This window comes from Gorilla gorilla, chromosome 9 (genome assembly GCF_029281585.2).
Source record: "Gorilla gorilla gorilla isolate KB3781 chromosome 9, NHGRI_mGorGor1-v2.1_pri, whole genome shotgun sequence".
NCBI classification, from domain to species: Eukaryota; Metazoa; Chordata; class Mammalia; order Primates; family Hominidae; genus Gorilla; species Gorilla gorilla.
In genome coordinates this window covers 38,753,348-38,767,938 of record NC_073233.2, presented here as the reverse complement: position 1 = coordinate 38,767,938, position 14,591 = coordinate 38,753,348, and the positions used below count along the sequence as shown (strand labels likewise).

General features: G+C 41.5%; 1 protein-coding gene across 6 annotated transcripts in view; it reads left to right on the top strand.

The window, feature by feature from the left end:
* The window catches only part of WT1 (WT1 transcription factor), a 48,481-nt gene that overhangs the window by 12,621 nt on the left and 21,269 nt on the right, over positions 1–14,591 (top strand). For 4 of the 6 annotated variants that reach the window (XM_019035688.4, XM_019035687.4, XM_019035689.4 and 1 more), the window contains exons 4-5: positions 5,580–5,657; positions 6,694–6,744. In XM_019035688.4, the coding sequence (XP_018891233.1) occupies positions 5,580–5,657; positions 6,694–6,744 (129 nt within the window). The remainder of the gene's footprint in view (positions 1–5,579; positions 5,658–6,693; positions 6,745–14,591) is intronic. The other 2 variants (XM_055356531.2, XM_019035690.4) reach the window with 1 other exon arrangement.

Below are 14,591 nucleotides of genomic sequence, written 5' to 3'. Positions count from 1 at the left end.
ACTGCTTCCAGGACCACCCTGGTTTGGGCTTGCCCAGAGGGAAGGTCCCAAGGAAAAGTTCTTCTGTCAGTGTAGGGAGTAGTGGGGTCCAACCTTACTAGGCACAATTTCCCCCCTAATGTCTACCTAGAAAAGGCAGCTAGCTGGGCCTTTTCTGCTGTCTTTCCTTCCCAGAGTCCCTTTGCCTCATCTTTTTGCTGACTTCCTTGGAGACCCCAGTCCTTGACTATACCGACTTCACATATGATCCTCATGGCTACTTTGAAAAGTTCTGTGCACTGCGTTTGAAAAATATTCCCATGCACACTGATTGTTTCTTTTAGGCATTCTAGCCCTTTCCCTTTCCTTTTGCTCTTTTATTAGGTTTGCCTATTCTTCTTTAGCAACTGTGCTACGAATTTAAATGAGGATATTTCCTTTTGCTGTACTTTTGCCTGTTAGCAGGTGAAACCACTCCGACTCTGGAAGCAATCATTCAATGTTAGTCTGTTTTGAACTGAATGTGATGATTCACAAATGGTGACATTGACAGTGGAGCCTGTTACAAGTAGATTATTTTTCATATGAGAGAAACTTCCTCAGCAGCCATAGAGTTTCTGGGAAATCTTGGGTTCCACAACTCAGTGGGAAGTGCCGATCCACCACTTGGGTCGGCCTTCAACATAGACAGAAATCAGATGACAGCCCATGCCCAAGAAAATAAAATTGTAATTAATAATGCCTCTTTTCACTTGTGTACCTATGTACATTGTACACTGCCTTTTCCCTTAGTACAAAATCAATATTTGTTTCCTGCAATGACAGGCAGAAGGTGGAAGGTCTGAAATGGCTTCCAGGGTGATGGGCAATGTTATCAAAGCCACAGGCTTGAATTAAACTCGTCTCCAGGGAGGAGGAAAAATCTAGTTCCAAATATTCCTGTAACTTTTGTGCTGACCAAGTGTTTATTAATAGAAATGGAATCCCCAGTGGGTTTTTCTTTGGTTAGCTGGTGAGCTTGAGAGAAATTACAATACCAAGAGAGTGACTGTGAAATAATTATTCATCATGGCCTGCTGGGCAGAAATTTCTAGGCAGGCAGGCTGCAAAGCACCTCAAAGGGAGGAGCACAGGAAAAGGGTGTGTGGAAGTCTGGCTGCACCCTCTGTTAAGTTATTAGGTAGAGGTACACCCACAGAGGCCTTTCTGTTGGTGTGGGGCACAGCTATTACCGAAAAAGCTGGAAACATGAATTCTAATCACAGATGCCAGTTATGTCTACTTTGAGCCTTTTTATTTTTTATCCTCTGGGGGCAGCTCTTTACTTCTTCCAAGATGTTACCGGGCCAGCCAGCAGCTACGTGGCAGAGGTGACCCTGATCTCAGCCAGGTTAGATGGTTCTATTCCCTTGATGACACAAATTATTCTGCTGAATATAATAAACAGACTTAAAGATGAAAATGTGCTTGAATCACACATGCGTTTGAAGAGTGGAGGAGTTCTCGTCTAGATAACAGCTGAGGCTTTTTTTCTTCCTTTCTTTTTGTGCAGAGGTCGAGAACTTAATAATACTGCAGTTCAGGCCAAAACAAACTCTATATGATCTACTACTGATTTCCTTTTAAGCTCCCCCTTTTTGCTAGGACTGACTTCCTTTTATTTTACTCCAACTTGCATTAATCCCAGTTATAGAAGTTTCTTTCCTCTTTCCCTTGCCTCCAACTTCAAACATTCATACATAGGAAACAAGTGACTTTAAAAAAAACTACTTAAAAAATATAAAGGACACCATGACTTTTGGAATACATTTTGGCAGCCTGCAATTTGAAAGTTCACTTCCGAACAGGCAGAGTTAGACGGTTGGAGCTGAAATGCCTACGTGACCACAGTGGTCGCTGTAAGCCAAACCACCTGCTTATCTGATCTCCTCTGGGAATGAGGTGGTGGCACCTACAGTGGTTATTGAGTAATTAGATGCTTCATTTGCCAGAGGCTCTATATTCCTTGAACGAAGCTGCCTCTTTCCATGGGCTTCCATGATGAGAGCTGGGTGTTGAGCGATTGCCCAAAGAGATCAGAGCCTGAGCATGCTTGGGCCCAGTATTTTTAGCTCCAGTTCACATTTTTGTCCCCTCCCCAGCAGCCGTTATTGTCATTGCTGTCATTGACTTCCATTTGAAAGGCCGTGCCAGCCAGGCCCACTGACTGAGCAGCTGAGGAGCCCCAGCCAGCAAAAGGCAGGATGTGGTTAAAACTGTGCTCTGATCCTATCTCTGGCCTCAGGAAACCTATTAGTAGCTTGGGGATTTTCTGAAAGTCCTTCTCTCCCATACATCCTCCCCACCTTCTCTCCTCTTCTGAGAGTTTGCAGGCTAAGCTATCAGGACAGCTAGAATGGCAAAGGGAGCTTCTATTGGGATCTTGGCACACTGTCCTTAGTGAGCTGAAGAGGACACATGGGGCATCTTGCAGCAACGTCATTTTCTAGAGACTGAGTAGGTCACGATGCTCCCTTGAGCATATTCTCTTTCACCTCCAGACTCTTGTCTGTATTATTGTTATTATTATTATTATATAAATGGTAATGAGAGGATGAGGCTCAGGATGCCTTCATAGGGGCAGGGCAGAGTGAGGGTGGGGGCATCAGGCATGCCAGCACTGGGCATCTCTCTGTGCCTCAACCCTCATCTAATAAATGGGGACTCAGAATTACATCTGCCTCACAAAGTTGTGAGCAGTATTGAGAATGTGTGAAAGTGCTGTGCAAAATTTGGCAGGTTAGAACAAATTAAAGTAATTAAAGTATATTATCTGTATCATCTTCAAAGGGCCATTGAGGGCATTACCTTTTATGGGCCTTAGAACATTTCTGTACAGTTAGACTGATGGAGATTAATATTCCCATTGAACAGATGAGAAAACTGAGGGGCAGGGAGCTGAACTGATTTGCTCAATGTCCCAAAACTTATAGAACATCACTGTCCAATAGAAACATAACACAAGCCATACATGTAATTTGAAATTTGCTAGTAACCACATTCAAAAAATAAGAAGCTGTGGAATTAATTTTTCAAATAGCATATTTGACTCAATATGGCAAAAAATCTTATCATTTTAATGTGTGGCATGAGTCACATGTGGCCAGTGTATACCATATTAGACAGTACAGTACACACTAGAAAAAGTCATATATGTAAGACATAGACCCTGTATTTGAGAAGGTTTGCCTTCTGAGGGCCAAGAAAATGCCATTAAAAATATTGGCCAGGCACGGTGGCTCATGCCTGTAATCTCAGCACTTTGGGAGGCTGAGGCGGGTGGATCACCTGAGGTTAGGAGTTTGAGACCAGCCTGACCAACATGGTGAAACCCCATGTCTACTAAAAATACAAAAATTAGCCGGGCATGGTGGCAGATGCCTGTAATCCCAGCTACTTGGGTGGCTGAGGCAGGAGAATTGCTTGCGCATGGGAGACTGAGGTTGCAGCGAACTGAAATAGCGCCACTGCACTCTAACCTGGGCGACAGAGTGAGACTCCGTCTAACGAAAAAAAATGTTTATTTTCTCTTTGGGGTACTTCCTTACAGAGACCTTAGGAATCAACCAGACTATTCTTTAAGTCTGTGAGAAAATTTCCAACTCATAAAATTAGATATTTGGGATTCATTCACCCTTCTGCATCAGCGTCTGTCACTCATCTTTCTTTCCCAGCTCTCTTGAAAATTATGATTTTCTGAGTTGTGAAAGGATGAAATAATTTCAGAAAGATCCCATATCCCCAAAGGGCCTAGGAAAATTGTCAGCTGGGGCTGAGTGATTTTAGTTGGTGAACAATTTTTTAAAAATTAGTGACAAAAATATAGAGCTGCCTGGGGAATACAATGCCTGTTGGCTGAGATTAATGGTAAGATTAATAAATGGATTCCTTGATGAAAAGGCGCAGCAGAACAAAAACCAGTAGAGAGATTGTGGAGGAGGCCACTTATTAATGAACTGTCAGCCCAAAGAAAGTTCAAGAAACTCTCCTGTGGTAAATGCAGCAGGCTGGCACTTCTAATAAAAGTTGGGGTCCTTCAGGAATTAATTACTCCAGCCTTACAGCAAGAATTTGTGGAATTGCAAAATGTTGTGGCACAGACCAGTACGGGCTGCTGCTACAAACAGGGAAGCTGCAGGAGAAACTCATCATTTTTTTCATTGATATGTAGGATATTGTAGTAGCATAATAGCCAGTCAGACACGGGGATGAGTGACGGCGTCCAGATACACACTGACTAATGAAACAGCACATACTTTGAGTTTGAAGTCACTTCACTTTCCATATGCAAAATTCCCTCCTGGAATCTGATTTCCTCCTTATCCTGTGTACCCACCACTAAGGAGTTCCAAATAATTTTCAGAGTTATTATATGAGAGTCAGATGGACTCTGCCATGATTTATCAAGCTATGCGGAAAGAGCGCAGAATTCATTTATTCTGAGTTGCTGTAATTTCCCTCTCCCCTCCTCAAGTTCCCAGTTATGCTTGGCCTGAAAAAAGCCTTTCTGAATTAAAATTTGGTGTTGCCTCTGCCCAGTGAAGCAGCTTAAAAGAATGCCATGACCAGACAGAGATGGTCCTATATCTGCAATCTGATACCACACATCGGATATTAAATGCCTCTTATCTATTTTCATTTCTGCCATGCAGGTAGAGTGAAATTTTTCTTCTGTAAAGTGTTTAGACCAAGAGGTCCCAGACAAACTCTTGGTCTCTTGGGTCTCAAATTTCATAATTAACCATTTCAGTTCAGGCATAAATTTATTCCTGATGGAGCTTGGTAATTTAGGAGATTTCTGGCAATTGATTCATGTGCTAATTTTCTAGGAATTAGATAAATACAGAGGGGACAGAACAGCTTTTTGTTGGTTTACATAGCGGTGTAAGACTTCTTTGGAGTCTTAATGTAAATGATAAGCCATTTCCCTCATAGAATCTTATAGAACTGGGCTCTTTTTTTTTTTTTTTACATTTGACTTGTACCAGGGTTATAAAACATATAGAAAATGATTCCTTCTGCTGTGCATAGAGTTTATCATCGTCTTTCTTCTGCTTGTCACATCCTTGCTTTTTAGACCATTTATCACCCATCACTCTGACTTTTCAGACCCTCATAATCCACATGATACTTATCCTTTTGATTAAAACAACTTAATGGCCTGTTCACGAATAATTAATCTGCTGTCTTTACTTTCAGCTCCAGGCTTTTAACTTTAATGTTGAGTTATCCAGCCTGTGTTGCCTTTCAAAGTTTCACTCCCCTTAGCCTTTTCCCCTCAAAGGTTTAATACTTCTTTAGAAACTTCAATGGTTGCTATACAAAGGTTTTAAAAAATGCTTCCGAGTTACTCTCACATCCCTTCTGCTGTGTATGAAGTGTATAACTGTGCAGAGATCAGTGGGATGAAATGAAAATAATTCAGATTTGCATATTCTGTCATTCTGGAAAATGTGGAGGCTTGCACTTTCAAGAAAAGTTAAAACTCCATTGCTTTTGAAGAAACAGTTGTGTATTATTTTGTGGTTATGTGTTTCTAACTCTGGATGTTTTTCTAATAGTGACAATTTATACCAAATGACATCCCAGCTTGAATGCATGACCTGGAATCAGATGAACTTAGGAGCCACCTTAAAGGGGTAAGGTTTTCTCTATTCCATTGCCTTTCCACAGTAACTTATACCTGTTTGAACCATTTCAAAGGTGCTTAGAACTTATGAAGAGAGTACAGTTTTAGAAGAAAGGGCAAAGCTCTCTGTGACATTAGAACGCTTTCCTCCTTCCCCCAGTTGGTGAGTTGTGTTCAGTATTAAATTTTCAAAAACATAAATGTGGAGTGTTTCTATCTGGAACAAGGAATATTGAGGACACTTATTATGGTCTTGTTGAATGTTTTATAATTCTTCAAAGGCTATTCAACCTCATTTAATAATTGTGTTTTACTATGATATCACAGTTGTTAACCATTCCACTATCTTATCAAGAAGTGCTTTGGGTGTCCAAAGTCCAGGATCCAAATTTGTATTTGTGTGATGCTGATCTGGGCAATTCACAGTCAGATATGCCCACACCTGATTGCACCAACAGGGTTTTTCTTTCCATACTTGATAATACAACCATAATAGGGAGAATACAGCGAGGAAACATCAAAGGAGCTACTCTTTGCACCTAAAAATGAAAAAATAAAAAAAAAGAAGGCAGGTGGGACTTGCTTTCACCATTGAAAGAGCTCACTTTTCATTTTCTACCAAGTGTGAAGAGATGGACAGTAGCATAGAACACTCGTGAAGTGCCTGCAGCATGTCAGGTGCCCTTCCGGGTTACCTCATCTTATCTTCCCAACACTCTCATGAGAGCTAAGTACTGCTTGGTTTACAGATAAGTAAACCAAGCTCAGAGGGTTAAGTTACTTCCCAGGTTCACATCCTACTAAGTGCTAGAGCTGGGATTCCAAGTCCAGATCTGATTCCAAAGCCCAAGCTCTTTGCAGCCTCTGGTGGTGCCTTCCACCACACCATTGGCCCCAGTGGGACTGGAGACTTAGTTCAGCACTCTTGATAGCTAGCTTGATGTCTCTGTGTATTGAGGGGCTTTTCACTGGATTCTGGGATCTGGGGGGCTTGCCAGATCCATGCATGCTCCATTCCCCACTCCCCACCTCTTCTTCTTTTCTAGAGTTGCTGCTGGGAGCTCCAGCTCAGTGAAATGGACAGAAGGGCAGAGCAAGTGAGTGGACAATGCGGAGATGGCAAAGCAAATGGCGTAGGCCTTGCTGACTGGCACCTGGGGCAATGCAGGAGTTAGGACTGACGTGGGTAATCAGGGTAGCATTTGGTGGATGGGAAGAATCTCTCTCCCCCGCCCCCACCTCTTCTTATTCATCGTACACATGCTGGGGACAAAATGGAGGGAGTAGCATTTCTCATCAACATGCCCCTGGAAAACAATGTAAAAAATTACGCAGCATCCTGTTCATTTCTTTGTGAATATTTCACAAAATACTAAATACTAAATTTGTGGCATTACAACCATAATGCCACATGTTCCTGTTAGATCAGTCAAGCCTTTCAGTCTTAACTTGCTTGTTCTTTATTTACCTTTAAATATCTCAGGGAGAACTTACCCTAAGTCTGAGGCCAGGCCTTGAAAAGACTTGTTTTTTGTTGTTTTTCAAAGTTTGTTTTTATTCCCAAACGTTCGCACCTTCCCCAGCCCTATACCCTGCACCTTGGGGCATTTCTGTAGCTGTTTCTTTTTCTTCTCTCTGCTTTAACTCCACAACCAGCCGCCCTCTTTTCTTCTTTATTGGGTTGGCCCAGTCCTGTTATTTGGTTCATCCTTCAGTAATCAGCAGAGTTGTATTTCATCTTCCAAGACTTACTGTTAGGTTCTTCACTTCACCCCTGCCCCCAAATTTTTCAGCAGTTTTATCCAGATCTCCTCTTCCTCTCTCTGGACCGCAAAGAAAAGGCTTTCTGTTGTTTTAAATTATTTCTCTCCTGTCTTCCATCTGGGGGGCTGCTGACAGTTTTAGCATTCTGTCTTTCTACCCATTCTCTTTTCTTTTTGAGACGGAGTTTAGCTCTTGTCGCCCAGGCTGGAGTGCAATGGTGCCATCTCGCTCACCGCAACCTCCGCCTCCTGGGTTCAAGCCATTCTCCTGCCTCAGCCTCCCCAGTAGCTGGGATTACAGGCATGTGCCACCACGCCCGGCTAATTTTGTATTTTTAGTAGAGATGGGGTTTCTCCATGTTGGTCAGTCTGGTGTCAAACTCCTGACCTCAGGTGATCCGCCCACCTCGGTCTCCCAAAGTGCTGGGATTACAGGCGTGAGCCACCGTGCCTGGCCTTTCTACCTGTTCTTAACTCGTCTTAAGTTCCTTGGCTTCTTGGTCCCACCCGTTCTTTCTGGCTCCGTTCCTTTTCTCCTTTCTCCTCTCCTCAGAACTTGATAACCTTCCCCAAGCTAAATAACAAGGATAGACAGAACATGATTGTGAAGTGAGCAGTACATTTCAGTTTCAAAAACTTCTTCATGCTGTAATACAGGGGCTTGTTTGTTCAGTTACAAAAATTACAGATAAGGAATTTTGGCATGTATTTGCAGCTGGATATTTCCATGGTTAAGATAATTTCGATACTTTTTAAGGTTTTTAGACACGTACTGTTAGTCACTTGCTGAGGAGGCAGAAGCTGTATTATAAGGATGAAGCACAAAGTGTGAACAATTTGTTCCGTTCAATCCTGCATAAGAAAAAAATGAGAAGAGTTTTCATTGGTCTGTTACTTACATCTTAGAAAGGATTTCTGAAATAAAAATGTATTTCTTTTTTTTTTTTTTTTTTTTGATACAGAGTCCCACTCTGTCACCCAGGCTGGAGTGCAGTGGCACGATCTCGGCTCACTGGAACCTCTGCCTCCTGGGTTCAAGTGATTCTCCTGCCTCAGCCTCCTGAGTAGCTGGGATTACAGGCATCTGCCACCATACCTGGTTAATTTTTGTATTTTTGGTAGAGACAGGTTTTCGCCATGTTGGCCAGGCTGGTCTCGAACACCTGACCTCAGGCGATCCGCCACACTTGGCCTCCCAAAGTGCTGAGATTACAGGTATGAGCTGCTGCGCCCTGCCTAAAAATGTATTTCTTGGCCTGGCATGGTGGCTCACACCTATAATCCCAGCACTTTGGGAGGCTGAGGTGGGTGGATCACTTGAGCTCAGGAGTTTGAGATCAGCTTGGACAATGTGGTGAAAACCTTTCTCTACAAAAAATACAGAAAAATTAGCCAGACGTGGTGGCACATGCCTGTAACCCCAGCTACTTGGAATGCTGAGGTGGGCGGATTGCTTGAGCTTGGGAGGCGGAGGTTGCAGTGAGCCAAGATCAGGCCACTGCATTCCAGCCTGGGCGATAGAGTGAGACCCTTCCACGAAACAAAACAAAACAAACAAACACAATATATATGTATATTTCTCGAATATTAACTTTATTCGGGGAGCTGTTATAAAAAGGGCTAGATGGCCCAACAGATAGTTCCACAAAAGAACAACTGTTTTGCAGAGCAAAAGTTACAATTAGCTAATTGCCTACCATCTTCTCTCACACTGTGAATTTATCCCTGTAGAACATACTGTAAATCCACGAATTTCCACTTCCATTTTGTGAATTGGACATTTAGCTAAGGATGTATATAAACAGTATTGGGTGCTGTGTGAGGGGCTGTACATGTTTCCTCTTCTGTTCTGATCTGATCTTACAACACCCCCAGGACACTATGGCCACATCCAATTTTTTAGCTGAGGAGGTGGAGAGATTAAGCTATCTAACCAAGGTCACATAGTGAGTGAGTGGCAGAGCCATGTTGGAATCAGTTCTGTCTGACTCCAGGACCTGGGCCCTAGATTAGAGCTTCTTAAATGGGTGCAAACCTTTCAGACTGTGACCACAGTTAGAAATATCCTTTACAGTGAGATCCCATATACACACATGTGCACACACATACACACACACAACATAGATTTTCACTGAGCAATACTCTTATGACATGCTCTGCATGCTGACATTTTCTCTCTATCCTATTTCATTTTTTAAAATGCTGATTGTGATGTACTAGATTGATTTTACAACCCACTGATGTGTCATGACCCACAGTTTGCCTCACTTTTAGCATTCAAACATGGTGACACCTTGGCTGTCTCCTCCAAACTCATGAAAAGCCCAGAACTGGATTTAGTTGAATCTGTAATTCCAGTAGAAAGTTTGGCCTTTCCCCAGGGGAGACCAATCTGGGTTGGGGTCATTGTTCTTTGTGATACTGGATTTACTTTCTTTTGCCATGGTATGAAAAGTATTAATATGGAGAATACGTTTGAGAAAAGGTATTCCATGAAGACAAATTCAGACACATAACTTTTTGTGTTCATTCATAACTAGTGTCTCGAGACTGTTTGAAATCAATGGTAAGAAAAATCATGTGACAAGGTAGATCTATTACAGGAAAAACTGGTGATTTGGTTCATGTTTTAGAGAAGAAAGATGTAATTTCCATATCACTCATAAAAAAGAGGCATTATCAATTTTTTATTAAAAGATCATATACCTCAGACTAAACCCCACTAAATGCTGGTTCGGGTCTTCTTTCCTTGAAAATGTTTCTTTTTTAAAAAAGTGGCTTCACAAAGAATAGGTTTGTTTCCTTGTATCCCGAGCAAGTCCACGGAGACATCTTTCATTAGATGTCAGGGAGCAGTGTTACAATGGGTGGGGACAGGATTTTATAAAGAACATGGGCAGATGAAATGAAAACTTGCTGTGTTAGAGGTGGGATATAGTGTGACTGAACCGCTCCTTTCTCCTCCTTCTCCCTTTACTCATTTTCTAATTTCTGCATACCCACTGGGATCACAGCTACTTTTATGACCTCCAATGGGAGAATGTATTTCAATTTAAGTCAGTGAGAAGGTACTTTACAGAAAGTACTTTCTTCTCCCTCACCCCCAAACAAATGAAATTAGATTTTTAAAGTGGGTCCCTGGGAGAAAACGTTGCTGGGGAATCTTTCTGAGTATGAGTCCACCATTTTGAAGCCTTCTATTGATGGTGCCTTGTGTTATCTGCTTTCTATTTCTTTGAAAACATTTTCTGTGTGTTCTCAATGGCTGCTGATTTCCGAACAAGCCTCTCCTACCCTGTTGGCCTCTGTTTTGTCTCTTCTGAAGAAAATATCCTGCAAAATGGAGAAACACATCAACCTTGACTGTGATCCAAGTTATTAAAACAAGGAAGAAGTTATTCTCTGGGGACTCGGGTAGAGGGAGTGGGAAATCGAACACAATAGAAATGTGAAAGGAGTGCTCAGCAAAATGAATGTCCCTTTGCTGGTCCAAGAAGTTCACAGGCTGTTGGGAACACGCAGTATTCAACCTGTGGATGCTTGAGAGGAAAAACAAAAAAAGACTCAACAATGAGTGATGTATGGTGAAAACAAAGCTGTGCGTTTTGGTAGGGCCAAGGCTGTCGAATCTGGAGAAAATCCCCGCTAGACATGGTCTCATCCCTGAGAACCTGTGCCAAAAGAGATAGCTGTCTTCTCTGGCTGGGAGCTCCAATACACAGCCCAGCACCTTCCCTTGCGGGCTCGTGAACATAAGGTATCCGTCCAAGAGATTTACTTCTTGGAAATAGATAGCTTGCTTTTAAGTGGCTCCCGGAGCCTGAGATGCAAAGTGAAGGTGGGGAGCCTCAGTTCTGTGAATATCAGCATTGCCGACCCTACTCCTTCATCTCCACCCCCAGCAACAAGTTATTAATTTTCCCCTGTTTAAACAGTTTCATTTAATGCCGTTTAAAGAGTTTTTTTTCTTTATTATTGCGTTGCATTGGACTTGGCCTGGGGTCTGTTAACCCTGCCAACCAGAACGAAGAATGGGACTCCAGGGTTTGATAAAGATGGAGACTCGTGACTTAGCTCTGTGTCCCTCTCACTTAGTGTGGACTGATTCGGAAGCTTCTTTCCTTTGCTTCTCACTTTTCTGCTTCTTCTTTCTCCTCCCTGGCTGTTGGCCTTTTCTATCCTTTTATTTTTGGACATGCATTTTATGAATGTATTGAATTTTTTTATTATGTAAGTAATGTGTATAAATTATAGAACAGTTAGAAAATACAACTACGCAGAGAAGGAAATTAAAACTCCCCCCAAAAGCCTAGATGAAACTATGATGATAATGATGTTGCACAAAATTTTAGACCCTTTCCTGTCCATGCATGTACATTTGTGTCATTTCCTTTCTTATAAAAATGATTGGCTTCAGGTGAGATTCAATTCAGCAAATGCATACTTATAGGCCATCGCGAAGTTGTCATGATAGCTTTGACTTCTTGAAAATATTCTCAGCCTCTTAAAAAATATTTTTGGGCTCTGCAGACTTATCTCCATACCATGATTCTAACTATTTTATTTTAAAGCAAGGAATTATTTTCATCTTGTGGAGGTGAGGAAAAATGCTAGGTTTGTTTAGATCTGGAGAAGAAAGGAGCTGAATAGGAAAGATAGGAAAGAAAGGTTGGGATGGAGAAGGGGCCAAGTTGGAAATGAGAAACACAGTGATTGTAGCACAGGGAGGTGAAGTGAGGTTAATGAGGATTGATAAAAGCGTGTGTGTGTGTGTGTGTGTGTCTGTGTGTGTGTGTGTATTGGAGAGGGAGAGGTTACATCAGATGAGTGGAAGATACCTTAATGATCCAAAGCAGTATTTGGACTTCTCCTATCCCTGATCTCTTCTGAGACCCTCTACTCACCATTTATCCTTCTGCCTGTCATCTGCCCAAGAAAAGATCATAACCTCTGGGTAGAAGAGCATTGATCTGGAAGCTACACTAATAAAAAGTTATCCAGATAAGTGTTTCTCTGAAATGAGGAGCTACTGCATATTTTAGTAGGAGTTTTTCTATTAAAAGCGAACAAGTTTATTTATTCTAGCTTTATTTCTAACTCTTCATTTTTAAAACAACAGATGTAGTTCTGTATGCCTAGATGGCAACTTTATCTAAAATGAAGACAGTTATTTTCTCCTTGATTATAAAAGTCACACAGGCTTATCATTTTTTAAAAAATTCAGACGGGACCAAAACATTATAAAGAGGAAAAGAAAATTCATCTGTCATCTCACCACCCAGAGATAACTGTTTAAAAAAACATTTTGAGGTGTATTTATATCTTCAGAGAAAAAATTCTGGAAACATTTATTAGACTATTAATTGAAGTTACCTCTAAATATATTAGAGGGAAGAGACAAAAGCCTGAAACAGATGGGTTTAAGAGATAAGGAGAGGAGGTAAAGATCATGCTTTCATGGAGTTCTGCTGCAAAAGGGAGCAAAAAAATGGGGTTCTAGCTGGCTGGGGAAAGAAGGTCGGGAGAAGGAGTGGTTTTGTTTTAAATTGTTCTGCTTTTATTTAGTTATTTATCTTTAGATAGAAGTATCTGTATGTTTGTTTGCTGATGAGAATGATCAAGAGGAGGAAAAAATGGGGCAGGCATGGTGGCTCACACCTGTAATCCCAGCACTTTGGGAGGCCGAGGCAGGTGGATCACTTGAGGTCAGGAGTTTGAGACCAGCCTGGCCAACGTGGCGAAACCCCATTCTCTACAGAAATACAAAAATTAGCTGAGCATAGTTGCACACACCTGTAATCCCAGCTGCTCGGGAGGCTGAGGCAAGAGAATTGCTTGAACCCAGGAGGCGGAGGTTGCAGTGAGCTGAGATTGTGCCACTGCACTCCAGTGTGGGCAACAGAGCAAGACTCTGTCTCAAAAAAATAAATAAATAAATAAATAAAAGGAAAAAAAGAGGAGGAAAAAAATGATCAATGGGAGGGGACAGAATCACTGGAACAGTGTCCTTGAAGGAGGTGGGAGAGAAGGGGCTCCATAGATAAGTTGGTGGGGCTGGCTTTAGCTAGAAGCTGGGATAGATCATCTAGTAACAATATTAATTTATAAGAGTTCTTTCTGCCGGGCTCGGTGGCTCATGCTTGTAATCTCAGCACTTTGGAAAGCTGAGGCAGGAATTCAAGACCAGCCTGGTCAATATAGCAAGATCTCATCTCTATAGAAAACAAAAAAATTAAAAAATTAGCTGGGCATATTGGCATGCCTATAGTCCCAGCTACTTGGGAGGCTGAGGTGGGAGGAGTGCTTGGGCCCAGGAGTTTGAGGCTGCAGTGAGCTATGAGGATGCCACTGCACTCCAGCCTGGGCAACAGAGACCATCTCTCTAAAAATAATAATAATAAAGAAAAAGTGCTTTCTTTATAAGAGTTATTTTGCTTGTCATATGTAATGAAAATATTTTCTCTGGTTTGTATTTTAATTCTGTTAATGGTTTTTTTCTGTCAGATATTTTTATTTTATGGTAAAAATAGTAAGTTTTTGTCTTACAGTTTCAAGTTTTTGACTTTTGGATCATGCTTAGACTTTTCCCATCCCAAGCATTTTAAAATATTTAATTATTTCTGGTATTTTTAAAATTTTACTTTTTAAAATAAAGAGATGGAGCATGTCACACTCAAGCAAATAAAAAAATAATATTTGTGTTGATCTAGGGGCATCTGTGCCAGGTTGCCAGCAGCTCTGAATGTGGATAATCCAGTATCTATTCATTCCCCAAATAAGATCTGATAAGTGCATATGAAAGTGACTTTTGAAATTACTTTACTGTGGCTACAGGGAAATTGGATATTCATTGAGTAAAGTGTTAAACCTAAGCACTGTGGCATAACCACTGAGAATTCCTAGGGAATGCTCCTGGATCTTTTGGCCCTAAGTCCCTTAGGGCTGATTAATTCAAGTCTAGCAATCTGTGGTTCATACAAGTACACAGTAAGTACAGAGTACAGTATTTACACGGAGGTTTATTGTTTTGTTGTGTTTTGTTTTATTTGGTAGTTGTCCTCTCCTAAGTCTAGCTTATATTATAACAGCCCCCTCCTCCCTTTTCTTCTCAGACTATTGGTTTATTGGAAATAGCAGGTCAGTTTTCTGGTAGAATATCCCACAGTCTGGATTTGGCAGAT